Source organism: Odontesthes bonariensis, chromosome 6, assembly GCF_027942865.1.
Source record: "Odontesthes bonariensis isolate fOdoBon6 chromosome 6, fOdoBon6.hap1, whole genome shotgun sequence".
NCBI classification, from domain to species: Eukaryota; Metazoa; Chordata; class Actinopteri; order Atheriniformes; family Atherinopsidae; genus Odontesthes; species Odontesthes bonariensis.
Window position 1 is genome coordinate 12,190,557 of NC_134511.1, and position 27,860 is coordinate 12,218,416.

Genomic DNA, 27,860 nt, shown 5'->3' on the forward strand with positions numbered 1-27,860 from the left:
AGTGGGTTTGCAGGATCAGCTAAGAGAAGGTCACAAACACGGTATGTCCATGTCTAGAATTCAAAAGACCTTAGACGTTAGGAGGTGATCATGAAACATTTTCAGTGACAAAAGAGCCGCGTGATGTTTTGAAATCTAAAAACTGTGGCTGTTGGGTATAAAAGTAGTCTGACCTTCAAAGTTTCCGCCTGGTGAGAATTCTGTACGTTGAGCATTTTTCAGATATTAAAAAGGTGCTATATTTCACCCAAGGCCACAAAGTTAGGGGTGCCCTTTTGTGTCTAGCCAGGGGTAGCTGGAGACTGCTGACACAATCAGACTGACCAATGGAGTGTTGAACATTAGAAAGTGCGAGGCAGTAAAGTGGATTATAATGTGTGGATTTTGAAAAAGTTAAAATTTTTATAACCCCATAAGGGTTGTAAGAACCAATTTAGCCATTTATGAATGATTATGACTGAGTAGGTCAAGAGTAAGGACTGGCTTCAGTGGCTGCTATATGCTTCACCCTGTTAATCGGTTTATTACTTACTTTCTCAGTTGCTCTGTTCTTGTGGGCTTTAGAACTTCTCTCTATGAAAACAGATGCCTGCTGTAGCTGAAAACAATATTGTTTATTGATCTATTATTGGAAGTAGCAGCCATGGTGGACTGACACTCAATGGAGTTCAGTAAAATGATTGTTCAATGGTTTGTCACCATACATGAGTAATTCCATATCGCCATGATACCGCATCTGAAAAACCTTGTTCAAAGCAACTTTAACTTTTGCTGGCTAGATAATGAGACAGAAAGCAGACAGCAGGAGAGACTTTTACCTTTCCCCTTATTTTGTTTCTCTATCTTACACTATAAAATACCTCTTTTGTGCAGTCCTTAAGGGTAATTTTGTAGTCTCCTCAGTAGATTTTAGTTTGGCGTCATAGCAAAAGTTCAAATGGACTACATCAGTGTCTGATCGACGCCACTTTCTGGAAATAGCGTTACGAGGCATTCATTTGCAATTATTTCTTTTAAATATTTTATTTATTTATTCTTTTTTTTTTTACCGGAAACCAACGACACACTTTTCTATGCACCGTCATCAGTCACACTTTAATCTTTTATTGCAACGTTGGCGACAAACCGGAATGCGCACAGATAGGTAGTGATTGAATATAGACAGAGAGGGGAGGGAGCGTGGCTGTTTGTGTGCTACAGCGGGGAAATGCCTACACCCATACGGTGTGTTTGTGTGTGTACATATGTAGCTTATGTGAGACAGCGAGACGAGAGAGAGGAGACTGAGAACATTTCTGAACCGCACCGAAATTCATTTCACAACAAACACTCCAGGACTCAACATCTGGATCAAAATGCGCTCCCATGCATAGGACCAATTAAGAACGAGCGTGTAATTACTGTTTCTGAGGATCCTGAAGCGTGTTGATATATCATCTAATTAAGACTGGAAACGGCAAATTTAGATTTTTATTTATTTTTAAATAAGCCTTTTCAGCACGCCGTTTCTGTGGATTCCATGAGGGTGTTTGGAGCTTAAGAAGCAGTGCGTAAGTGAGCGCACGTACAGTATCCAACAAGTGGATTCATGAATCTGTCTGCAGCAGACAATCCCCGGGACCAAAAATACACGCAATCAGTGGACTCCTAACTAACAATTTTGAAACGACTGGCCGGTTTACACCAGAGACTAATAACCCTCCACTAATCAGCTCAGATGTGGAGCTTGTCTGAGCTTATGGCGATGTAGCAGTTATTGCATTTGTGCGCATTGTCTCGGTCTTAGGTCGAATCAGTGTCTTTTTTCTTTTGTTTTGTTTCCAAAGCATAAACTTAAATACTGCAATGAGGTAGGACACCCGCCTCAATTCTCCTGTTTTCTATTCACTGACCAACAAGAAGATTAAGGCGGACGCGCTGCGGAATCTACCGCTTCCCACCTCACTCGTCTTTTCTCATCCATGGACTCGCTTCTCCATTCCCTCGGTGACCGTGGGGGGAACTAAGAACCTCTCTTTTGACATTTATTTATGACAAGGGTGCAGGTGGCAACTAAAGGTCGCAGTCATGCCGATGCATCCAGTAACCTCCACTCTGATGTACCGGGGCATCTGCACCATCCCCGACATCCTCTCCTACAGCCCCCCGGTGAACCTGCCGGAAGACGAAGTTGAAGGTGAGAATACACCTGTTCATACAGATCTGAAGGTTATACAGACTTGTGAGTACACAGGGGTTGTTAGTTGGTGACAAGTTCATGCAGCGGCAGCCGATGTTGTCAGCTCCTGCACCGGAGCTCCGTCAAAGAGACGCGCGGTCAGGACCTTGGACAGCGCTCAGAGAGCTTGAGTGACTTGAATTTCAAAGAGAGGTTTTTGATTTTTCTTTGCGATCTTTATACACGAAATTGAATGTGCAAAGTAAATCCACTTTATCAACAATGTTACTCAAATATCAGCTTACTTCCCTGCCATTCCTTGAAGTTATACATGTGGATTTGTAGCCAATTCAGAGAATCTCATTCCCCCTAACTGTGAAGCTGATTTTGTTCCAACAAAATGCATTCTTGTCATGAAGTGTTTTCTCTGAGGTCAGCGCTGATACATTAGCTCCAGAACCAGAGCCTGGTGGGTGTGAATAAGGTTTATGGAAGCTTGACTTCACTGGTCCATTCAGCCTGGCAACATACACCTTCTAGAGGTCTAAAAATGTTTCCTCTTGTCTGAATTTTTTTTTAACCGAGCTATGATCCAACCAACATGTGCAACGAATGCTATACTAATTTTTAAAGAAAGTTATCAGAATTATTAGTATGTGCATTCGATCGCTAGCAGCTGGGATTTAGAAAAGTAATTTATAGATTTTGAGAAATGATATTGCACAACTGGTTGTGCAATATTATTTGGCATCCTCAGAAGATTCGTGGCTGGAGTGCTTGTGATATAAACCTGCAACATCTGCATATTATCATCCAACAGCCCCTGAGACTCTGAAGTCCCAGTCACAAACACTTAGACTTACTAAACCTTTCATCCTTGTGACCTTAAACTGAACACTTTGATGTGGAAACAAGGAGCAGAGACATTTTTTGACAGTTTTGACTGCCTCACTGGAAAGATTCGGATATTAATGTGCACAGCAGGTTTGAAAAGTAACGCCTCCTTGAAAAGGTTATGACTAAAGTGTACACGTGTTCTTTGTTTTTTTTCCTTGAAACCCCTTGTCTGTGGGTGGTGGTGCAGAATTTCCACGCAAACAACTGGAAATGAATTGTTATTACTACCTGCAGCTTCACATGTTTGCATTGACATCTACACGTTCACGTTCTCGCTCATAGTGGTTTGCTTGTACACTACCAACAGAGAAACACACGCAATCTGGATGCCAACGAAATCCTGTTCTGTGTTGTGGTCAACATCAATTCAAAAGCTAAGTGGAGGAGACCAAATATGAATTGGCTTGACTCTCAAAAGATGTTCTAACATGTTTTACACAACAGCAGTTTCTGAAAACAAAGCTCAAAGACAACTAGAAACAAATAGCAGAAGATACATCGAGCTGCTTTCTGGTGTCACCCTGTATTTTATAGCCATATTGTATGTTTTTCTATTTGACATCCAACAAACTGAGTCTGTGATAAAATAGGAATTGGGATGTTTATTGTATTTGCACTTTATTATTAAACATGGCATTCTGCTTAAAGAGATATTGTGCACATAGATGTGTAAAAAAGAGGACTGTCTCATATTTCATTCATTAAGACGGGGGTCTTGAGAATAAAGAGTCTCAGTTTCCTCTTCACCCCTCTAGTTTTGAGTGCATTAAGCAGACGACATTTCATTCTAACTTTAATTAAATCAAAGCCTCTTCTGCCAGCTGCTTACATGCTGTCATGAGACGAAGTGAGCCATTTGGGCTTCACAGTTCAACCTATAGTGGAAGTTTGACTGGAGAGGCTTTGGAACGCTTTGCAGAGAGCGTATGAGAGTCTGGGGTAATACCCATTTAACAGAGGCTGTTTCAGCTGTTGGAGAGCAGTAGTGATCTGGTATTGACATGGCTCACAAGCTGTGAAAGAGGGAGACTTTAAAAGCAGTTCCAGAGGAGACTGAACATTGTTACTGTTGTCGTCAAGGGTGTAGCTGAGATTTTTCATGCTATTCCTGCTAGAAAGCACAACATGGGAGTGATATAAAACTCATAAAGCAGACTGTTTGAATGAGGAACAACTCAAAGAGGTCAATACATTGACGTGTATGTGTCAAGATTGAGGCTTTGAAAACTCTTTGCTTTTAGCTTTTGCAGACAAAAGCCCCGCTGCAGCAGGGATTTGAACACATTTTCTCCCCTGCATAACTCTGTTGAATATGCTGGATGTTTAGTTTGGATCTTTGTTCTGTTTGATTAACTCACTAAACCAAAGCAACTTTTAAGGGACAACTAGAAAACTGCTCTTCATTAGCTTGCCACTTAATGATCCACCCAGCTTTATGTGAGTTACTCATAAAGATTGTGTGAAGCTGATTGTATCTTTCAGAAGTGTGCTCCTAAATCTGACACAATATTTGCTGCTGACTGTATGCTTTACTCAGCATTACCCTCTGAAATTCCAAATAAGCTATTAGTATTTAGAAAGAAGTGTAGATATCCTTAAATTTCAAGGGGACCTCAAAAGTTATTTGGACAATCAAATTATATGCATAACTTGATTAGAATATGGCCATGGTTGGGTTTAAACAAAGTCAACATCAAACTGTTAAAATAGGGTGTGGAACTGAGGCTGAAGGCATTTGTTTGCAACTCAATTGGTTTTGTGGTTCTTAAACTAAATTTGGGCATATAGGTTGAATCAAACTAGTTATCTGTTTTTATTTGGGGCCTGCCTGACAAAGGCATAAGTAACATCGCAATACTGGAGAAAACATATGAATTTTTTTCCATTTCAACATCATAAATCATCATATATTTGTCTGCAATCCACAGAAAAAGTAAAATCTTAAACATTTCCTTTTTTTGGTTCAGTTTTGATGCTTTGTTGAGATATATCTATCTTTTATCACCATCAGAAATGTGTGTCTAAAGAAAGTCTAAAGAAACACACATACCTTATACGAAATGGTTAGAAAACAGAAAAAAAAGACTCAATTAAATTATTATTGTAATTTTCACAAATGCAGACGTGGGTTTCAAAGGACTCCAAACGCTGAGCAGGTATTCTAAAGAAAACACAAAGGTTACAGTTTTTGTGGTTTCTGGAGTGTTATTACCGCAAACAGTAATTAGTGTTAAATTCTAATGTCTACTGAGCAACGTTTAGTTCCTTTTGATTAGATTTTGACACCAGTGACACTAGTAGTTTCACAAATGACCTCTTGATGAGAAACTTGCTGCTCGAGTGACAGTGCCTTGTCACCACTCTCATCTCCTGAGGGACGGACGAGAATTGGCTGGAACACTGAGGTGTCACATACATCAGCTTGGCCATCAGGGATATGGAGCTTTGTCACGCAAAGAAATTGTACATTAGTGAATATGTGTGTGTGTGAGTGCATGTATAGGGACAGGAGGCTCAAGCCCTATTGGCACGCATAGCCGTAGACTTGATTTTCAATTACTGCCATGGACACTCCTGGGAATGGACCACTAGCGCCGTACTTTGCAGTTGAGATGGCTGTCACAGCTATAATTGGAACAAAACTTTTTTTAGATGCTCAATAAATGTGTGCGCATGTGTGTGTATGTGCATGTGGGAGGGTTGGGGCTGGGGTAGTTGCTGCTGGAGGGTGGTAGCAAGTACCTTAATGTCCAGTGCTGTGAGCATAAACTGAGCTGGACTCTATGTTCTCTATTTCCCCTCCTACACAAGAGGGAAAAACAATTGGTCGTATTATGGCAGCTCAGTATAGTTTAGACCTCCTTCACCACCATTTACACACATGCACACGCACGCACGCACACACACACACACGCTCGTTGTCAATATATCGCTTCAGGTGGAATTAAGTGGGAAGCCCATTTTCATACTGCCTAACAACAGCCCTATGGGACGATGCTCCAAAATAGTCCCAGGCCTGGGCTTAAAGCAGTTGCAACATTCCCCACAGCGACGCTCAAGTAAACAGGTGCCAGGAGTTTCCTGTAGACACAAACTGAATTTAAGGGCAGTGGCAGAGTCTTTAGGTCTTTTCAACAAGGTCATAATCAGTAATTTCAAGTTTAAATCTGCTCTGACTTTTCTCTCATTGTCTCTCACTCACACAGGAGACATCTACTGACACAAATGTTCCATGTCAACTGAATATGTGTCAATATTCTCAGCCTTTTGTTCAAAATCTTAGTTTGATATTTTTTTCTCTTCTCCCTTTGCAAAAAAAGAACAAAAACATCTTTAAAGTTGGATGGGAGCTGTGATTTACCACAATTTCATAAATTATGTCCAAATTCCTTCTGTAGCTGAGAGACTCTCAAGAGTTTTGCACCAAAAACCTCAAAAACACCTTTATTAGTTTAGGACCGATGTGTAAGATGTTTCGTTTTCTTATATAGTCAATACATTTTGACATTAAGAGAAGGTCTGTTTGAGAATAACTTTGCAGTATAGAGAAACCTAATGCACATTTCTATGAATCGCTTTCATGTAAGCAACCTAAATGTCGACATATTTGTCTGATACCCGCAAAAGCTTGGACCCTTTATTAATTTGGGACCAGGCTGAAAAACTAATTTTATTCATGCCTATTTGATAAATTGCAACACTAATTAATTAGTTAATTTATTTGATATACATTGGCAAACTGCTGGAAAAAGTTGAACGAAAAGATAATTCGCCAATGGTTTAATGACTGAATTTTACGTGTAAAAACAAGAGCATTGTGACTGCAATTCATTGAAGATGAAAATGAAATTATAAAGAAATATCAAATTATTGCCATACTATAATCATTTGCACACTATAGCCTTTCCTCTTGGAAACTAAATGTCAATACAGATTAGTCGTGGCTATGTTTCATGCTTGCAGGCATTATTCATCTGCACATACAGCAGAAATTAAAAGGGGAAATACAACCACACATTGGAAGTTATTCAATGTGAATGGTATTAAATGTCACATCTGATGGATATTATATGTGGAGCAACAGCCCCTATTATGTAGATACAATCTGAGGAATATCAAATGGTGCCTGAAATGAAATATCATAAAAAAAAACGTTTTGTTCAATATCCATAACGTGCAATACACTTTTTCTCATTCAATTACCTCCACTTCCAGAGTGTTTATTTTGATGTGAAAAACTTCTCTTATTAGCATGAAAGTGTATCCAGAACCAAAGCTGTCACAGAGGCCCAGCAGGGACAAATATCCCAAGGTGCAGTTTCAACTCCCAGAGTAACTGTCAGCAGGAGTCAAAATCAACGCAGCTTACAAAGTTATCTCCCTGTGTTTATACTCAAGATCAAACGCAGATAGCTTCCCCACAAGGACGGAGGACTGCTGCAAACAGGAAATGGTAGAAATAATGGGGCCAAAGCCGGATTTAGAGTAACTGCATCTACACCTTTATATTTACTTTGTTATATCACACAAAGTGGTGGCAAGAACTATCTTATCACACTGAATATTTCTGGTTGGATTACTTATAACAGCATGCAAATCTCCAAAACCTGTTATCCCTTGATAACAGATTGGATTAGTATGATTTTTGCCAGAGAAAAAGGTAACAGGCGCTTTAATGATGAAACTCTGAAAGTCAGAGCTTATGGACTGTGGACATGACTAAATAAGGAGCTTGTTTTCCTCTCGCGTCATCTTGAGTCATAAAAATGCACTTTGGATTATTTTCTGAAGATAATCAGACCTCCTTCTGTTTTTGCAAATAGTTTTGCTTTCCCTGGTTTAACACATGTTGATATAGCCTATTTTAGCTGCAGTGTTGTTGTTCCCTTGGCAGAGGTTTTGCAATGGTAAATGGCTTTGACTGACAGCTGCTCAAAGAAACACTGACACCACCGTGCTCCTAATGGCATAAACTGCCTGTGAGGCGTTGTTGATGTTTCTGCTCGACTCCTCCAGTTGTGGCAGCCGCAACATTGACTCATTTCTTCGCCCTGAGGCCGACGGTTGACTTCCATTCCTTTGGAAATACTTGCATCGACACAAATGAAGCTATTTAAAGACATCATCTGCATTTGTTCGGAAAGAAGAGAATCATGAATATAAGGTATATCGGTGCAGAATCAGTGGGCGATGTGTGGGTGTATTTCTGAGGGGTCAGCTGAGACTATTAATACCGTACACTGCTAAGATTTAGACAACAATACATAGCGAAATGACCAGTTGTGATGGAAGAGGACATGCTGGTGCATTTTCAGGAATGTAGAGTGTTCACATCAACCAGATGTGTTTACCAAAGCCAGACACTTATTTTTCTCATCTGTTCACCTCAGCTATTGACTGCTATTAGCAGGACTCTCTACCAGGGAGTCTGAATTAGATAAATTATTATTCTCTTACTGAGAATAGGGTTACTCTTCAACTGGATTCCATAAACAAAGTGCTCTGTCTCGGATTTTCTTCCTTTTTTTTAACATTCTCTCTCATTGAGCATAAAAATATAGCAAAAACTGAATCAAGATTCCCACTGTCAGCATCATTACACATTCCCTCACAATCCACACCTTATCACAATGCTGCAAGTCTGACAAATAACATTATATAACTCAGGCGGCTTTTGTTATTGATTAACAAAGAAGAAAGACATGCAGCATCAGCCATGCTCACTGCTGCACATGTTTAATAACTCCAAAGACATAAATATAAAGCAACATTTTGTGGGTTCATTGTGGAAAGCTAGTCAGATTTGTGGAGTTTGGAGCAAAGGTTTCAGACCTGTATTGAAATAATCTTAGTTTGTTGTTTTTGAAACTGTCAAAGGGGAGAGAAATGAAAATGAACTTCATTCATCTGAGGAAAGGCCACAGTTTGTGACATTATGGGTGTGTGGCAAGGTGGTCAGCCATAAAAGCAGCATGAATGAGAATAATAAATCTCACTTTGTTCGTCTCCCCATCACTCTGCTCAGATCTCAGCTGTTGCTCTCTTTCTCTGCCTGATGGAGGATTGCCTCATGCAACCTGCCTGACAGACAGACAGAAACGGATTTCAAAAGGGCTTTTTCGAACGATTCACCCACCTGGATGTGACGTATGAAAAGGCTCTATCTGACATCGATGGAAATAGACGTGAGCATAAATGAGCCGTTTTTCAGGGGTTGATGTGAGACAGCAGCACAGCTGGTGAGCCACAAGTTGTGAAACCACTTTCGGAAGGGTGTAAAAAGTGATTGAGAAAAACGTGTCGCATTGTGTCACATACCGCTTTAAATCGACTGAAAACTAAAATATTCCAGAGATAATCATTCAAACATTTTTTTTTCCATTGAACTGTTTGAATTTGTTGAGTAAGTGTTACAATTACCGCTGTGTGTTGACATAAACAGCCTTTTGCTCTTTGGAGAGAGATCACTTAGACCCATCCATCATTGGCACTCTAAATATCAAGCTAACATAGGCGAAAAAGAGGGGAAAGCAGCTATCTCTGTCTGGAGGTATAAAAGAAAAAAAAAGGAAAACACACCACCTCTGACGCTATAATGAGCTGTAATGGGCTGAAGTGAAGGACCTCTATACAAGATGAAATAGGTGGAAGGCAAGCAGCTGTCAGAACCAAAAGCTTTGTTGAAATAACTAAAAGTGCTGCCAAAGCTGGGAATATAAAGGCTGAACATCAAACTAACAGAAAATGGAAGGCAGACTGGGAAGGGGTGCCAGGTGACAAAGATCTGGCACTGAACAAAAGAAATCCTGGAGATAATGACAACAAGGTGCAGGTGTGGCAATCAGTAACCGAAACCCTGGTGGGAAACAAGAACAGGAAGTAAACACAACTGGCGCATCTCTACAAAATAAACAGGAAGCAAGATAACTGCATGAAGTTAACTGATGAGAAAAAAATAAGCCGAAGCCATGTCTAAGCCATCGCCAATACAATCCTTATTTAACATACTCACAATGTGTGGTTTTAAAACCCTAACAGCTCATTAATGTCTACAGTTACATTTCTGGTTGGTTGAGTGTTCCCTGCATCTCACTTCTGTCTCAGTCATCTTACATTTAACCTCCCCGTTGCGTTTCAAATCTGTCATCTTGAAATTTTACTGCAGGAGTAATTGTTTTGCCGTTTGTAAACACAACACGCAAACTCAAACATTCAGTCAGCTGGTGAGAGACAGTGCTACACCATGAGCTGTGGTGGAGGAGTGAACGTGGCAATGAATTGGCAGAGAGAATGACAACAGAGACAAACAAATTAAACATTCATCTCTGTTTCACAGAGCTTAGGCTCCAAGGCACAAATAAAAACCCAGAACCCTGCAGAAATACTTGAATAAATGCAGGTGAAGCGCACTTCCTCATTTCACGGTGTTGTGTGTCTGCAGCAACCACGAGGAGATGTTTGACACTTCAACGGTGTCAACTTGCCTAATCTAGCCCATATTTTTGATCTCAGTGGAAATGCAGCAGCGTAATCTTTTGGTAGGTAGGGGGTGTTTTAGTTGTGGGGGCTTTAAATTGATAATGCCCTCTGTCATGTAATTTTTCATCCACTAAATGTGCCGACACCCATTAAAAAGCATAAAGAGAGACAGCTAAGCTTTGTCCAAAACAAACAACTACAGACCCACAGATTGTGATTCCTACATCATGATTTCTAAAAAAAAAAAAAGACTTTGGATTTACATATTACACCTATTACTTAGCTGGTCCCTGCAGGACAGCTTCATGACTGAAACAGAGAAAATGCAAACAAATGTTAGCTTGCATATTACGAGAAATAGAATCAGTGCAATCTTGAGTAAGGCGTTTGTTCTTTCCCTTCCACGTGATGTAGTTTGAACAGATGACATTTTGATTGCGTCAGCAAGCACGGTCTCATAGAAATTCTCAGTTAATCAATCGATGCAATCTGGTATGCGATCCAACCTTTCCAAAATGGGGTTTGATGGAGAACAGGAGGCGCAGATTAGCGTGGAATATCATGAAATGCTGTGATCACGGCTGTCGGGTAGGTTGAACTAAAGTCATTTATTTCCATTTTGATTGACTGCCATGAAGGAGTGGATCCAGCAGACTTTATTACCTGTGAAATGAACTGTGATGAGTTTTGGAAGGTGAAGTGCTTTTCTCTTGCGGTTAATATTTCCTCCCTTTGATGAACAATGCGGCAAAGTCTCCAGCACACAGTAATAGTGGTAGAAAAACAGCATCCGTAAGTGAGAGGATACCATTAACTTGGCGGAACTGATGAGGGAGTGTTGGATAAGCTGTGATGCATAGTAGAGGCTTTTGATAACTTACATCTGACCTTTGTTTGAGGTGCTTCTTTTGGGCTTTTGCTTTGTGGGTATCGGCTCCGGCTCAGCTTGGTTTAGGCTCTGATGATGAAAACTTACAGATCAGAAAACGTAAGAGTGAAGGAAGGAAAAAAAACTGAGACGGATCGCTGGTTCTTCTTCCCCTCTGGAAAAGAGAAATGAAACAGTAATGGGCTAAAATGTTCCATCATTCGAGGTCAAGTGGGGCTTAAGAAGATGGCTGAGGTTTTTTTTCCCTCATAGAGCATAAAGCACCTCAACCTTTAAACCATTTTTTTTCCTATTTCATTTGTGCACTGGTGAAGTTAATGTGCTATATATTTCATGATGTTGGGAGGAGTTTCAATTCAAACGCATAAATGGGATTTTCCCTTAACACACAGTCAGTTTAAGCTTAGATTTTGCCATATACTCTTTTTGAATTCTTTGGAGACTTGTTAGAGGCCTGTTATGGTAATGTAAAACCTTCTGGGTGTCCAAGTCAGCCCTTATGCAGCTAAAGGCGTATTAAGGTTGCCATGGGTGTTTAAAAATAGTCGCCCAGGTTCACACAAACAGCAAAGCACAGTGTTTTTTTCATCCTGATAAGGTCTTACATAAAGAGTGGGTGCACTGGAATTACAATCCAAAGCAGCCCTATCAGATGCAGGTCTGAGTGCGGCAAACGAGGATCTCTGACTCTGGAAAAAGAAGCCCTGGATTACGTTCATGGACAGTTCACGGTTGGAAAAGCTCTGGGGTTAGCCTGTTCTCCTCAAAGCGCACCATGTGTAATAGGCTAAATTTTTCAATGATCATTGTATTTATCCTGAAAAAGAGAAAAGCTCTGCTCAAGGCATGCCCTGAAAAGTAAATATTGCCCATATTTTGTGTCTTTGAGTTTGATCTCTACGTATCATTTTCTCCATTCCATTTTCTGATGACTTATCATTTTATGATGTGAGCATCATAGCAAGAGTTCTTAAGATATTGTCTAGTTTTTAGAAATATCTAGTGATGAAGCCACACCACCTGTGTCATATTCTGTGCTGTTCACAGACTGTTAATTCTCTCTCTGCTGCTACAAGTACTGCTCCACATTGTTATACGGCAGTGTGCAGGGAGTGCTCTGCACCTTTCGCTTGTGGGAGTTCAACATCAGATACTTGGCTCTCGGATCTCGGTCTTAACTTAGGCTTTTCATCCTGTGTCAGATCACACTGCAGGGGATGGCTTGCCCTTGCATCTCTGAAGGCCACCAAGCACCTCTGTACATCAAAGCAAATACCACACACTTTCAACCAAAAATACTCACACCTCCCTGGTGGAGCTGCAGCCCCAGACACCACATGGAAGAAACAACAGGAACAGCTTCTAATTCTGTAGAAAAATCATACATATTAAGTAGCTAAAACAGTAGAATTAAACAAAGCCCAGAGTGAGATAATATGGAATTTAGGCCACAAGGGATGATATGACCTGCAGTAAAGATGGAGACTATTAAAAGTTGCACTTCAAAGGAAATTATGTCATGATTATTTTTCTTGCTTTTGGCTTTTAAAACACTTGAAAAAAGGTTCATCTTGACAATAACAAACATGGAAATGTATTTTTATGTCATGCTTCATTCCTTTAAAAAGCACTTTGTGTAATTACTGTCATGAAATGCTTTGACTGTATTTCAAATTTAAAAAAAAAAAGACATGCAACAGTTTGCACCAAAATTGCACTACTTTGGGAACAGAAAACTATATGCAATGTGGAAGTGCCAGCTTGTAGGACAAACCATTGCAAAGAACAGCAGCCTGACTCAGCAGCTTTCACGAGTTGTTACTGTTTTGGTTCTTTCATCTCGTCCATTTCCAATCGCTCTGGAAAACTTCTATGACTTGATAAACCCACTGCACGCCTCCCACCAGCAATTCAAATCCCTAGCAAAAAATGTTCTGTTTTATAACAAGGAAAATGCATTGTGGCTTTGGACTGTTATTGGACATACACAATTTGAATGAGTCACAATGGTTTGCAGGACGTTTTTAATCTCCATTACACAGAATGATTCCGGCCATCTCTGCAAGCAAAGATCAATATCACAGAAATTCAGATAAGATTGAACTGTTCTGACAGAGGCGTGTGATTCTGGCTCATCTGGGGCTCTTAGAATTAATAAGAGATGAGATAATATAGTTATCTTTCCTTAGGACATTTTAGACTTCAATTAATCTTCTTTTTGTAATCATATCAGTGAGTACTATGTACGGTATGCTTTACTTCAAAGATTTAATTTTGATTTATTTGAAGTCAAGTAGTTTTATTTATATATTCATAATGGATCCAGAATCCAGTTGTAAGATTGTTTATCATTTCAGACTTAAGCCTTTTTTTTTTTCATTCTGGCCTAGAAAACAAATTTCTTTTTTTTTTATATATCTAATTTGTTAACGCCACTCATCTTTTGTTAGTTTTTGCTCACCTCAGACTGTAATCAATAAAGAGAGCCATTTTAACATAGCATTTGCTAAATCTGTTTTGGCACTGTATTTAGGGGCTTCTGCAAGGCAGCAACATGTTTTCTCAGAAAGTGTGTGAAAGCCCCTCTTTCTAAAGTAAACAGATGGAGCAAGGACCTCAGGTGGATACTGAGGTATTGTTATTCTATAAACAATAAGATCTTGCTCAGGGAAGATAAAAAAACACAGGTGGAGGCTATTAATGATACAGAGTATACCTGCAGGAAAACATCTTGTAAGAAAAACAATGTGAAAAATAGCTACTGTGACTGTCACTTTGCTTGGTTTTATAAATTGCATGCTCAGATGTAATCCATTGTAATACATGATTGCTACGCATCCCTCTCCCTGTGGCGCAGTTTCTATTCCATGGACGTGCGCTCTGTTACAAGAAACTATTTCCCTGAATTCTGCCCGAATGAGACACTGTTTCCTGCCATCATTGATATTTTAAGGTTGTTTTCCAGCTGAAATATTTGTCAAACTGACATGCTGGGTTTTTCTTTGGCTTGAGGCTTAGCCATTTGTTGTGGTTCTGACACACTGGTAAATCATTGGAGCAGCAAATCCCATTCACACAACTCTCAGTATTGAGGTTGATTGCAAAATTTCCGTCTAGAGCTACGCCTTATAAACTCAACGGTGGCTAATTACCTGCAAACTGAGGAGAAAAGATATCTTAGAAAAGTATTTTGATAAAAGATTAGGGGATTCAGTGTCTAATGGCAAGAAAACAACAAGATAATTGGGGTAAGTATGCAGTGTTTCTAGCAGGAGAAATAAATAAAAATTTTCCAATTGTTTTTGTGAAAGCGCTGCAAAATTAAAAGATGATCTTCTCTTTAAAACTGCAAACCCCAGAGTTAAAATTTTACTTGGTTGTGTGACATGTTTTCACTGAATTTGACTTTGCTAAGTTGAAGGTCTTGTAGATGATGTCTTTACAAGTTTGGTGCCTCCAGTTCTTCTTTTTATCTGAAAGTAACTGGTGTTACTAACTCCAGTTTCTTACTGTTAAGCAGTGTTGTTGGGCTTTTTGAGTGTTGATGTGTCACATTTCCATGAAAATTGGGGAATCTAAGGAAACAATGTGCAACGGTCAAAATCAGTGCTGCAGAGGTGGAGATATTGTTTATACCTACCTATTGTTCATTTCAGTGTGTGGTGAACCATTGCTAAAGGGAGCGAGGATGAAAGTATGAAATTTGCATTAAGTGGACAATGTAAATGTAGTCTAACATTACAGATTACGGTGGCCGACACGTGCAAACGCGCTGCAAACAGCGAAACAAATCCAACAATAAAATGCTGCAACAGAAAAATGCGGCAATAACAAAAACGACCGGAGCACACGCGCTGTAAACATCAAAACACATGCAAGACAGAAACGCTGCATACATCAAAACACATGCAAGAGAGAAACGCTGCATACATCAAAACACATGCAAGAGAGAAACGCTGCATACATCAAAACACATGCAAGAGAGAAACGCTGCATACATCAAAACACATGCAAGAGAGAAACGCTGCAAACTTCAAAACACAACGGAAGTTCGCCAGGCCAGTAGGGGGTCTCGACCTGTGGGATAGGGGATCGACTATGGGAGATCTAACATATTAATGAAAGAGAAGAAAGTCAAAAGGTAGTTGTCATTTATGTCCCTTTTAAACACTTGGCCGTAATCTTTTACTTTATTATAGAAGAGCAGCGGAGTTATGTCGCTATTATAAGGTAAAAGATTACGGCCAAGTGTTTAAAAAAGACATAAATGACAACGTACCTTTTGACTTTCCTCTCTTTCGTTTCTGTCTTGCATGTGTTATGAAGTTTGCAGCGCATTTTTTTCTGGCATGTGTTTTGATGTATGCAGCGTTTCTGTCTTGCATGTGTTTTGATGTTTGCAGCGTTTCTGTTTTGCATGTGTTTTGATGTTTGCTGTGCGTTTCTGTCTTGCATGTGTTTTGATGTTTGCAGCGCGTGCGCTCCGGTCGTGTTTGTGATTGCCGCATTTTTCTCTTGCAGCATTTTATTGTTGGATTTGTTTCGCCGTTTGCAGCGCGTTTGCACATGTCGGCCACCGTAACAGATGCATATAGTATGAATCAGAACCAATACAAAGCAATAGTCAGCCCACACTTAGAATCCATGTGTTTCTCTGTGTAGTGAATGAACTCTGTATGTGAATGTAACATATAGACTGTGTTATTTTTTCAATGCACAAAACTTAAAGGATAACTGCGGTATTTTCAACATTAAGCCTCTTTTATGAGTTGTCTGCAATGTTTTAGAACCCCCCTCACCGCTTCTTTAAATTTTACTGCTGTATCCGGTATTTGCCTAATTTTGATTCATCTCAACCTGCTTCAGAATGGCATGTCATGTGCATGTCCAAAAAGGTCCGTAAAAGCACCATAAACGTCCGTTTTCAAAATCATCAACTCACCGGAGTGGTTACTGGTGTGCACTGGTAATCCATATCAAATTTCGTTGCGAAAAGTTGCTTCTGTCGTGTTTTATTTGACATTTTGTACTGGATGTTCGTTGATATTACTCCGCCACCGCTAAGAAAATAGTTCGAGAATGAACGAGCTGCCAAATAAAACACGACAGAAGCAACTTTTCGCAACGAAATTTGATATGGATTACCAGTGCACACCAGTAACCACTCCGGTGAGTTGATGATTTTGAAAACGGACGTTTGTTGTGCTTTTACGGACCTTTTTGTATATGCACAAGACTTGCCATTCTGAAGCAGGTTGAGATGAATCAAAATTAGGCAAATACCGAAGACAGCAGTAAAATTAAAAAAAGCGGTGAGGGGGGTTCTAAAACATTGCAGACGACTCAGAAAAGAGGCTTAATGTCGAAAATACAGCAGTTCTCCTTTAAATGCTTCATGAATGCAGCAAAGTAAAAGCTTGTTTAAATTGAATGGATTGTTGATTGCTAAAAACTGAAACTATGATGACTTGACTTTATGCAAATATTGCTTTGATAACTTTTTCCCAAATTAAAACATAAAATTTATTGGAATTATGTCATGCATGCAGAATTCCCCACTTTTCCAATCATCTATGGGAGCACAAGTTATTTTGAAATCAAACAGGTTTGATTCACCCCCATAAGTCAATGTTCTGCCCTTACATGTCCCGATCTTCTCTGATTATTTCCTTTAGGCTCTTTTTTGCCTGTTTAGTGGTGGAATTTGTTCTCCATTGATATGATATAGGAAATGTGTCTTTGGTGCGTGGAACAGTTACTACCCTATCCCGATTCGCATTAGGACCTCAGTTTGTGTTTGTGTGTTTCTTCTGTAGAGATCCGTGAGGCCTTTAAAGTGTTTGATCGCGATGGGAATGGGTTCATTTCAAAGCAAGAGCTGGGCATGGCCATGCGCTCCCTGGGCTACATGCCAAATGAGGTGGAACTGGAAGTCATCATACAGAGACTGGACATGGACGGTCAGGCCAATGCACAGCTTGTATTTTTATCTTTAGCTTGTCTTTGACTGTAAAAACACAGCAGCTTTGCTTGCTGTTTACCCACAAATGTTAACCACAGGAGGCAACAAACCCAGCAACAATAAATACCAACTGTTCTTCTTTTTTCGCAGGCGATGGCCAGGTGGACTTCGAGGAGTTTGTTACTCTTCTGGGTCCAAAGCTGACGGCAGCTGGGTTGCCAGACAAGTTCCACGGCACTGACTTTGACTCAGTTTTTTGGAAGGTGCTCATTATTCAGACATTATTTCCAGCTTATTAAACAGGCAGTAGACAGAAGTCACAGGTGAAGCACATTTTTCAGCGAAGAATCATTATAACGTCACCGAAACCAATTTTTTAATTGTCATTTCCACTTATTTGCTCATGGGAGGCCTAACTACTGTTGTGACAGTCCTGGTACTTAGAGCATTAGCGTCAATTTCGATGTAAAGCAGATGTTAAGACATTTACAGACATCTCATTAGTTAATGAACTTTTTATTTTGACAGTGGGATGGAAATTGGTGGGATGGAACTCTCGTCAAAATGGCCTTTGTCGTAGTTGCACGATAACAGCACAGCAGCACCTGTCAGATGGTGGGGCTTCAAATCGTGTGTAAATGAGGGGATTTGTGGGAATTCTTGGTGCACCCCGTAAATGGGAAAAAAAAAACCCTGTTTGGGAAGTCACGAAGTTGAAAGTTTCAAAGACTGAATAGCTTCACATAAGATTATGTAGTGTAGGAGACGTTATAGTAGTATCGATCATGTGCTGCTGGACTGATCCCACAGAGCCTCCGGTCACACAGACGAGCTCGGCTCAGGCTGAGCTGGAAATGAGTAACGTACATGAGCTGTCCAAGCAGCCACAGATCCTGGAGGGATATTCTAGCTGGGCTTTTGTTTTTTTTGTTTTGGTCTTAGTCATTCGCACGACATCTATTGAACCTTTTTTTTTTTAATTTTTATGTCATTAGAATTTTATAGATCACCAATGGAGGGATGTTAAAAAAGTATTATTTTCACTCCATTATATATATATTGGCTTTGGAGAGTTAAGGGTTTTTTCTTTTTTGCTTTAAATAAGCACTCTGAACTTCATTGCATGGGGTAATAGCGGGTTGGTGGGACTGATTTGCATATTCAATGATCCACAAATTTTTCACGACATTGATTTATTTAGCAGACCCTTTTATCCAAAGCAACTAACAAGTGCGTAAAACATTGGGAGGGCGCTGTGGGGATCAGTATCCCACAACCACTTGACCACTTTACTTCCTAAATTACAGCTGCCCGAGCCTAATACTAAAGACGCAACTTCATAGACTTTCATCTAAACCTTTTCAAGCCATAAAGGGATTATTCTCAAAATATGAATATGCAGTTCGATTAAGCAAATATTAGTTCATAAGGGTTTTAAAACTTTAAGCAAATAAATGATTTTACTTCACCAGTGAAAACAAGCTCAGTGAAAATATAATCTGATTATGTACTGTGTTATTGTGAGACTTATATTAGCAGACCCTATCTTGCCCACTTTTATTGCATTTCATGTATGATGCTCATACTCATTACTGTGATAAGATATTAACTGCCAAACTGAAATGGCTTCAGACCTGCATACAGTTGTTTTGTTTAACTGTAGTAAAAAAAAGCCTTTTCTTTTGTAATTCTATATAAAAGACAGTCGATCATTATAACCCAATTCTGAAAAAGTTGGTCTGCTGTTCAGAATGTAAATAAAAGCAGAATGCAATGATTTGCAAATGTCATTAACCAATACTGATTTCACAATAGACCATAGAAAACAATCAAATGTTCCTTTGATGTAAAATGACAAAGACTTCGAATATTCAATCATCTACTGTATATAAATATTGTATATATATATATATCATCAAAATATTCAGATAATCTGAGGACATTTCTTATTGCACAAGGGGATACAGCAGAAAATCAATTTTGGATAATTCTGTGATTTTTGGGCCCTCGGGCAGCACTCCGTTGATAACGGGCATAACTTTCACATGAAAATCCTTGTATTGGCTCAAGAATACCAGAACTTCAGAAATCATCGTCTGTCGACACATTTCACCGTACCGTCCTCAAATACAGGTTTAAGCTCATAATGTAAAGAAGAAGCCATATATGTAAGGTTAGGGTTAAGGTTGGACTCAGTGGAAAACTGTTCTGTGGTCAGTAGAATGAATTTTAAATTCATTTTAGAAATCATGGATGCAGCATCTTCTGGGCTCAATAGGAGAGAGAGCTTCTGGCTTGTTATGAGCACTCCTTTTAAAAGCCTGTATCTCTGATAGTATGGGGGTGAATTAGTGCCTTTAATACTGGCAACTTGCACAACTGCAAAGGCACCATCAATACTGAAAGATATATGCAGGTTTTAGCCCATCATGTGCTCCCATTAAGTTGATGTCTTTTAAGGGAGGGCCTTAGATTTCTGCAAGAAGGTGTAAAACCTCATACTGCATCTATTACAACAGCATGGCTTCCTAGTAAAAGAGTCGAGGTGATCTGCCTGCAGTCCAGCCCTTTCACCAATTGAAAGGGTTTGGTAAATTATGAAACAAACTATTTAAAAGAATTGCTGTTGAGCAGCTCGAGTCCTACGTCAGACAGGAATGAGACAACATTCCTCCGTCAAAAGTCCAGAAAATGATCTTCTCACTTCTCAGACATTTACAACATTTACTGTTGTTGAACGGAAAAGAAAGAAAAGAAAAACACATTTTTTGGGCAAACTTTTTTAAGACATGTTGCCAACAAATTCAAGATAAAGTAATACTTTTCATAAAATAGTGAAATGTCACTTTCGACGTTTTAATGTTTTCTATGCTCTACTCTAATATATATAAATATAGATTCATGAGATTGGGAAATCATTGCATTCCATTTTTATATTTCCATTTTACACAGCATCACAACTATTTTTGGAATTGGGTTTGCATATTCAATATTACAAGTGGACAAAGAAACTGACAATGTTATAATGTAAATAAAAAATTACATTAATTAAGAAGATTTCACACGGGAAAGTTTATATATTTTGACTGGATGTTGCCTTGGTGAGAAATGTGACATTCTCTCGTTGCCTGACAGCACTACAATTTCTAACGTCTTCTGCATATTTGTGTGTGTGTGCACATGTATATAGATATATGTGCACGTTTGTGCCTTGCACAATGTGTCTGTTAACGTCCGTCTTTTCATTTGTGTGCATTGGTTTCCTGTGCCCGCCAGCCCATGTTCGTGTTAATATTCAGTTGTGTGTGTATCTCCAGTGTGACATGCAGAAGTTGACGGTGGAGGAGCTGAAGAGGCTTCTGTATGACACCTTCTGTGATCATCTTTCCATGAAAGACATTGAGAACATCATTATGACAGAGGAGAATCACATAGAGAACCCAGGGGAGTGCCAAGTGGATATTGACAGTAAGGAAAACCTCCTTATATTTTAGCACCTCACTGCATTTATTCCTGTGTTTTACTTTTCCGGAATAATTTTTGCTTATTCGATGTGATCAGATCCTTCAAAATTATTATTTGACATATTGATTATCAGATTTACAAAACTGTACATTTTGTGAGCCACAATTCTTCATATATTGCTAGGAAAACAGAAAATTGGTTCAGTAATTTATTGAAGCATGTGCAAGTATCAATGGAAACGCAGTATATTAGGCAATTATAATATATTATAACAATTTTGCACAATTGTAAACACGATTTACAATTGTGTTGTCAATTCAAAGATCTTAAAGATCTACAATTCTAAAGAGCTTAAAGGTCCACATTTAGTATTAGCACTTTTATTTTCTAACACAGCCTGAACCCTTTTGGACTTTCTTGTCATTTCTTTAAGTAGTCTTCAGGAATAGTTCTCCAGGCTTCTTGAAGGACATCTCAAAGCTCTTCTTTGGATGTTGGCTGCCTTTTGTTCCGTTCTCTGTCAACATGATCCCACACTGCTTCAATAATGTTGAGGTCCGGGCTCTGAGGAGGATTCATCCCTCCATAAGACCTGTTTCCACTGATTTTCAGTCCACATCTTATGTCTTTTGGCATAACTTAGCTTCCTTAAGAATGGCTTACTGACAGCCACCCTTCATTGGAGACCATTTTTGAGGCTTCAGTGAATGGTAGATGGATCGACTGAAGGTCCAGATGCATCTGACAGGTCCTGTGTCATGTCTTTGCTGACTGAGATACTGTCTATCTGCTGTAGATAGTTTTTTTAGGCCCGCTACTACTTCTGTCTTCAAATTGTTTAGTTTTCTGTCTTTTTTGGGACATGCTGCATATTATGTTGAGTTATGCTAAGTTGTCGGCTAATAGCTTCATGCTAATAATCTTGTAGGTGCAAAAATGTTATTTTTGACATTTCTTTGTAGATGCAACTAAAGAAACAGGAACACACTGCATGTCTTTGCAACAGGCTGCATGCAGCAAAGATATAATTCAGAATAGATTATTTGCCAAGTTGTCCGTTTGTGTAGACACAATACTGGTACATCCCTAGAGTTAGATGCCTATTTCATGTTTTAGTCATCGGCCAGTATTAAGTGGTACCTGAAAACAGTCAGATACAAGAACTGGACTGAAAATGAGTGAAAAAGCAGCCAACATCTAAAGAAAAACTTAGAAAGACCTTCAGAAAGCCTGGACATTTATTGCTCAAGACCACTTTAAAGACTGAAAGAAATTCTGGTTCTTGGATGCAAAATGTAACGATACGATGGATGAAACAATAACTGTATGTCCATAAAAAACATCCTGGTTTTCCACTGGTAGTAGGTTTAACGACATTATTCAATTGAAAATGGCATTTATTAGTAAGACCCAGATTTGAACATATAACATGCATCAGCAAAATCTCCCAGATAATACAGCTTCTCATGATGAAAGTGGAGATGCTTCTGGAAGTTTGTTACCAAAAAGTTGAAATTGCTGATAACAGATAGGTGAGCAAGGTCTGTTATCTTTTCCTTAGTATGGGTTGCCATATGACATTTCTTTTGATAAGTCCTAAAATGATTTATTCATTAATTACATTTTTATCTACTCAGGAAAACTGAAATCTTGAAATTCAAAATCTCTTTTGCACGTTTCCTGTCCAAGACAGACAGCAGCTCTATGGGCACAACAACAACAACAACAACAACAACAAAAGCATAACAAATGCTTATACAGTATGGATAAACCACATAGTCAACAGCAGACATATGCATCAAAACTAAAGAACATAAAAAAAGCCATATATAAAGGTTGTCATCAGTAATACAGATCAAAGATGGGCAATTACAGTAAAGTCATCCGTATTATTTACAGTCAGATGTTTCTGCTTCCAAACTGTCAACATTTGTTTTGAAGTTGTTTAGCTAATTCCAAGCAGTGGGAGTAGCATACTTAAACACCCTTTTCCCCAGTTCATTATGGGCTTTAGGGATAGATAGAAGAAATAAATCTTGAGTGACAACAGTAACATGTTTAAGTGATACAGCTCAGAAGATAGGGTGGAAACAATAGCTTTTTTAAAAATAATTTATTTTTATTTTTAAGTAGGGTTGGGCAACGATTAAAATGTTTAATCTAATTAATCACATGATTTCCCATTTGTACGCATTTGTACGCAAAATCTAAAAATGAATTCAAAAGTAGTGTATAGCTTTTAGCATTTAATTTTATTTTAAATGTACTGCCATAACATTTGTTGTGCAAACACACTTTTAACATCAGCATTTTTATGTAGAAGCCTCGCTCCACTGTCTGTTTCCTTGAATGACTTGCTGGTATCAGTTGTGTGTTTTGCCTTTAAGTGATATTTTAGACTGGAACTAGCGGTGATAAGACAATTCAACTTGGCAGTGTTTACAGATGACTTTGGTTCTGTCGACTCCACCGTCTGGAAGAACTTTAAAATGAAAATGGGCGAGTAAAAGTTCCGTACCCTTCTCCATGTTTGGTGGATCCGCCGATTACTTTCTTTTCCGGTTCTGCAGCAGAAAGCAACAGACTTTTACAAAATAAAAGCCTGTGAGCAACAGACTTTTACATTAATGAAATAAATAATAAAACTTGCATAATTAAGAAGTTAAAGCGATAATAACGAGTTAACTCACCCAGCCCTATTTTTAAGTCTATAGGAGGTAAAATCAGACCATCCAACCTACGTTTACAATGTAAGATGTTTAAGGGTTTTAAGGTTTGTGATTAACCTTAGAGCTCCATGGCAGACTGTATCCAAGCATGTAAACACTGTAAAGCATGTATGTAAACAACTTCTCCATGATCCAGCACAGACACAAAAGTTGTGGCAGGAAAGACGAGACTTATTTCTAAAAAAAAGGAGAAAAAAAAACCCGTTGCAATTGTTGCAGTTGTAAATTAACATGACAGGATAATTTGGATGATAAGTTGACCTGAAAAGCAACATACAGATGCATACATTCTAACATTACCAAAGCAACGGAAGGATTTGTGACGATGACTGGACAACTTAGAAGTATGATTAATCAAAAGCAATTGCTTAAAATCTGAATTGAGGAACAACCAGAGAAGACTCTTTCTGATACTGACACTTAATAAAAATCAGTGTTGTTTGATTGTTCCCTCTTCAGGACAGTTTTAATCTATTAATTTAGAATGAATTAGTTTCAAAATCCCTCAGTTCCTCAATTGTACTCTACTGAAATGTCTCTTTAATCACTTAAAAACATGTATAATGTTCCTTAAGATTAATGATTTCATTGTAAAAATGTCCTCACTACCAGAGCTTTACTAAGTCTCATGATTTTTGCACTGAAGAGGTGCAATCACACAAGGTGAAGTCCTGTCATCATCCTCTGCAGATAGTAATCAGCTTCAGCCAGTCATCAGCCGTGTACAGAATACTGTGCCCTCTTAATATGAGAAATCATGGCATTGTTTCGTCTCCTCAGGTTCTTAGTCCTCACTCATAAAAGTTACCTCATGAGTGCAGCAGCACCATCTTCTTACACAGACTGTTCCCTGTTGGGCTCATTTGAAATGCAGGAAATCCCCAACTGGAAAAGAAGTTGATGCAGGTGGAGGGAAAATGGCTGCAGCAAAACATAATAACAACTCTCCGTAGCAAGTACGCCTTTATGGGCAAATTTACAGAAGGATGTATTCAGTGCCCTTTTCTGATTTCCAAACTGAAAATCTATTCGTTGGTGGGAGAAAAAGAAAACACTTAAACATGTGGGGTATTTTCCTCCCAGAAAACCTCCAGGGGATATAAAGAATTATGGGGAGTATAAACTGGTTCTTTTTTAAAAAGCCAGATCATTCCAATCAGAAGACATTTAATGTCTACTTTTGATGAAAATAAAGTATAGTAGATATACACATTCATATTCAAACTGTTTATTTTCATTCAACTGCTTTGAGATTACACTGAAGGCATATTTATTATTTGACATGCCAGTCAGGTCCTAATCCGTTTGTTTTCTGTTTCAAACCTCCAATCAGCATTTGAATCCAGATGTAATTACCCACAAATTTTCTTGGCATTGTTCATCCCTTATTATTGTATTCATCTAATCTCACGGTTTTGTGATGAGCTCTTTCATTTGGAAATTACAATCAGATATCTGTCAAGCATAAATAAATAATATCCAATTCAGTGGACCCTCAGGTTTATTTTTCGTCTCTCTGCTCCCTCCTACCTCTTCTTCTACTTTTTATTCCAGGCTCCAGCCCAACGCAGCAAGTCAAGCAAACCTGTGTGCGTAAGAGCCTGATATGCGCCTTCGCCATCGCTTTCATCATCAGCGTCATGCTCATCGCGGCCAATCAGGTGCTGCGAAGCGGCATGAAATAGAAGCTGTGGCAATTTTTGTGGCTTTAACCTCCACCTGAAGGCTACTTTAGCTACCAGAAAAATGACTGGGGAGACTGAGCTACAGAAAAAAAACAACAACAACAAAAAAAACCCAGATAAAACAGACAATAGCACAGCTGCAAAACAGAAAACAGGTGACTGCAGAGGAACTGGAGCCACCAAGGACACAACACATGCAGGGGTTTGTCTTGGTGACAGAGACAAACTGATGGTTTCAAGAACAACAGAACAACAGGACCTCACTTATAAAGAGACAGCTGTGTGTTTATAGTGGACAGCTGACTATACATATCAATCTTCGTAATAAACAACCTTGAGTATTCATTAGCTATGTGCATTGAGCAGTGTTGAATATATTTTGGTGGCAGCTATAGAGACAAGTGTAGTGACTGTCCAGTTTTGTATTTGTTCAATTTACCCTGTGGTTTATTATAAAACAGTACAGAGAATCAGTGGGATATTGTGGAAGTGTTGGAGGAAATGCATTACCGAGGTTGTAAAGTGTATTATGTGTGGGGTTTGGAGAGCACGGTGTTGCACTGTGCAATGCTGTTCGAAAAACCACTTGGAAATAACAATAGCCTCGTATGAAACGGAGATAATGGGGAGGGTTTGCAGGTAGATGGCTGTGACTGTGTGCATGCTTTCACTCATTCACAGTCTGCAAGACTTCAATCTGAGTAGGACGGAGTGGGGTGAAGGAGGTTAACAGTTCTCAGGAGGAGCGAGCCGAGATCTGAATGAACAGGTAACTGGCTGGAGAGTGGCTGGACATGCAGTAATCTGTCGACTCTCCCTGCTTTGCAGGTCTCGGAGGATGACCATCATCTATGCATGAAGTGCATGGAATTAAGCTGTCGTCTTGACACATTTGTAATAGTTCTTATCAATGTAGTAATCATTATGACTGTGTAACAGAACTGTTTTCAATCACTTAATGACAACTGTGAGCAAAATATGCGGCTCGGCGTTTGAGCAGTCATAACAAACGTATACAGCCGCATGAAAAAGAAGGGCTGCAGTAGGACATGCTCTAAAAACACTTTTCAGGATTGCTAAGCTATGGATGTCTCGCCTTGCAGGGTACTTGATGATTATCTCTCACTATCACAAAATAGCAAATATATTCAAGATCTGTCACTCAACCATTTAGAGAATATGCATTAAAACTGATCTAGTTGATAGTGGGGATGCAAAAGTGAAGGAGTGCACTTTGTTCTTTATTTCCCCCTCTGGATACGTTGCTGTAGAGCAATAACTTTATGCGAAACAAACATCAGAGCAATCTTTAACTGTTAATGAACCTTCTAATTGTTGACAGCAGCAAATTTTCTATTGTACTTGCAAATAAGAGTTTTGGCAATAGGACATATTTTAATGCTCTGCTGTTCAACAGTGGACAAAATTCAGTTTGAAAGGGGCCCAATTGGTGTAAACCACTGCAATAACATATAAATATCTGTCAGGCACCACATAAATATGATTGGATTCATGTGCATGCATCTGGATGACGTCTGTCACTATCAATGTCTATTGTCCACATATTCTAACATTACCAAAGCGACGGAAGGATCTGTGAGATAACTGGACATCTTAGATGTAGGATTAGTCAAAAGCAATTGCTTGAAAACTGAACTGAGGCAAAACCAGAGAAGACTCTTTCTAACACGTACTAAAAATCTCAGTGATTGTTCCCTCTTCAGGAGAGATTTAATTCTACTATGTCTATTATCTATTCTATTAATCTAGAATGAATTTGTTTTAAAATTAGGCAGATTTGTATGAAAACGCCAAAATATATAAGTAAATAAAAACTCCGTACAAAGTTCTTCATATAAAAACACTGCAACGCTAATAACTAAATTATTCACATTTTACATTTGCTGTTGGCAGCTTCATGAACTTGGTGCCAGCAATGATAGTAGGCTATCCTTTGGCCCAGATCCAGGCCGGATGAGGATTATCTGATGACCCTCAGCAACACACTCGTAAAAATAAAGAAAAAAATATGACCATTTCTTAACAAATACCTTTGTTTCTATTTTGCACTTTAAGGTGTGCTGCAGAGCACAACAACAACTCACCTCCATGATTGTTTCCAGAAATCTTTTAGACATGAAGGATGTATTTGTTTTTGTGATAAGAATAATAAATAAATAGAATAATAATGGATGGCAAATTAAACAGATTTGTTTTCTGTATGAGGAAAAATTTCAATCTGGAATGAAGTTATGATAATTTGCTTTGTTGCCTTATTGTTTGAGACACTTTGACATTGTGTATACACATGAAAAATGGCCAGAAATGTTCATCATATGTCACCAGAGCAAAAATACAGAACTATATTTATTTTCTCTTACAGATGGAAAACTGTACAAATGTGCTGATAGTCTGCTGAATGTTTTCTTTTCATTGTACTGTACTCTGATACGTGTCCTTGGGAAAAATGTTTATTGAACACGTGATCTCTGTTCATGATGTCACCTCTGTCTGTGGAATGGTATTTCACATTAATAAAAACCATTTAACAATTGTGTCTTTGTTAGCTGTCTCTGGAGATGATTCTATGAGATGC

At 38.8% G+C, this 27,860-nt stretch overlaps 1 protein-coding gene across 1 annotated transcript; it reads left to right on the forward strand.

Annotated features, from left to right (window-relative positions):
• Positions 1–1,275: 1,275 nt before the first annotated feature.
• cabp7a (calcium binding protein 7a) lies at positions 1,276–27,764 on the forward strand. Its single transcript, XM_075468948.1, has 5 exons — positions 1,276–2,176; positions 17,240–17,383; positions 17,536–17,648; positions 20,703–20,853; positions 25,134–27,764. The coding sequence occupies exons 1-5, from the start codon at positions 2,068–2,070 to the stop codon at positions 25,262–25,264; spliced, it is 648 nt and encodes a 215-aa protein (XP_075325063.1). The 5' UTR covers positions 1,276–2,067; the 3' UTR covers positions 25,265–27,764.
• The last annotated feature ends 96 nt before the right edge of the window (positions 27,765–27,860 follow it).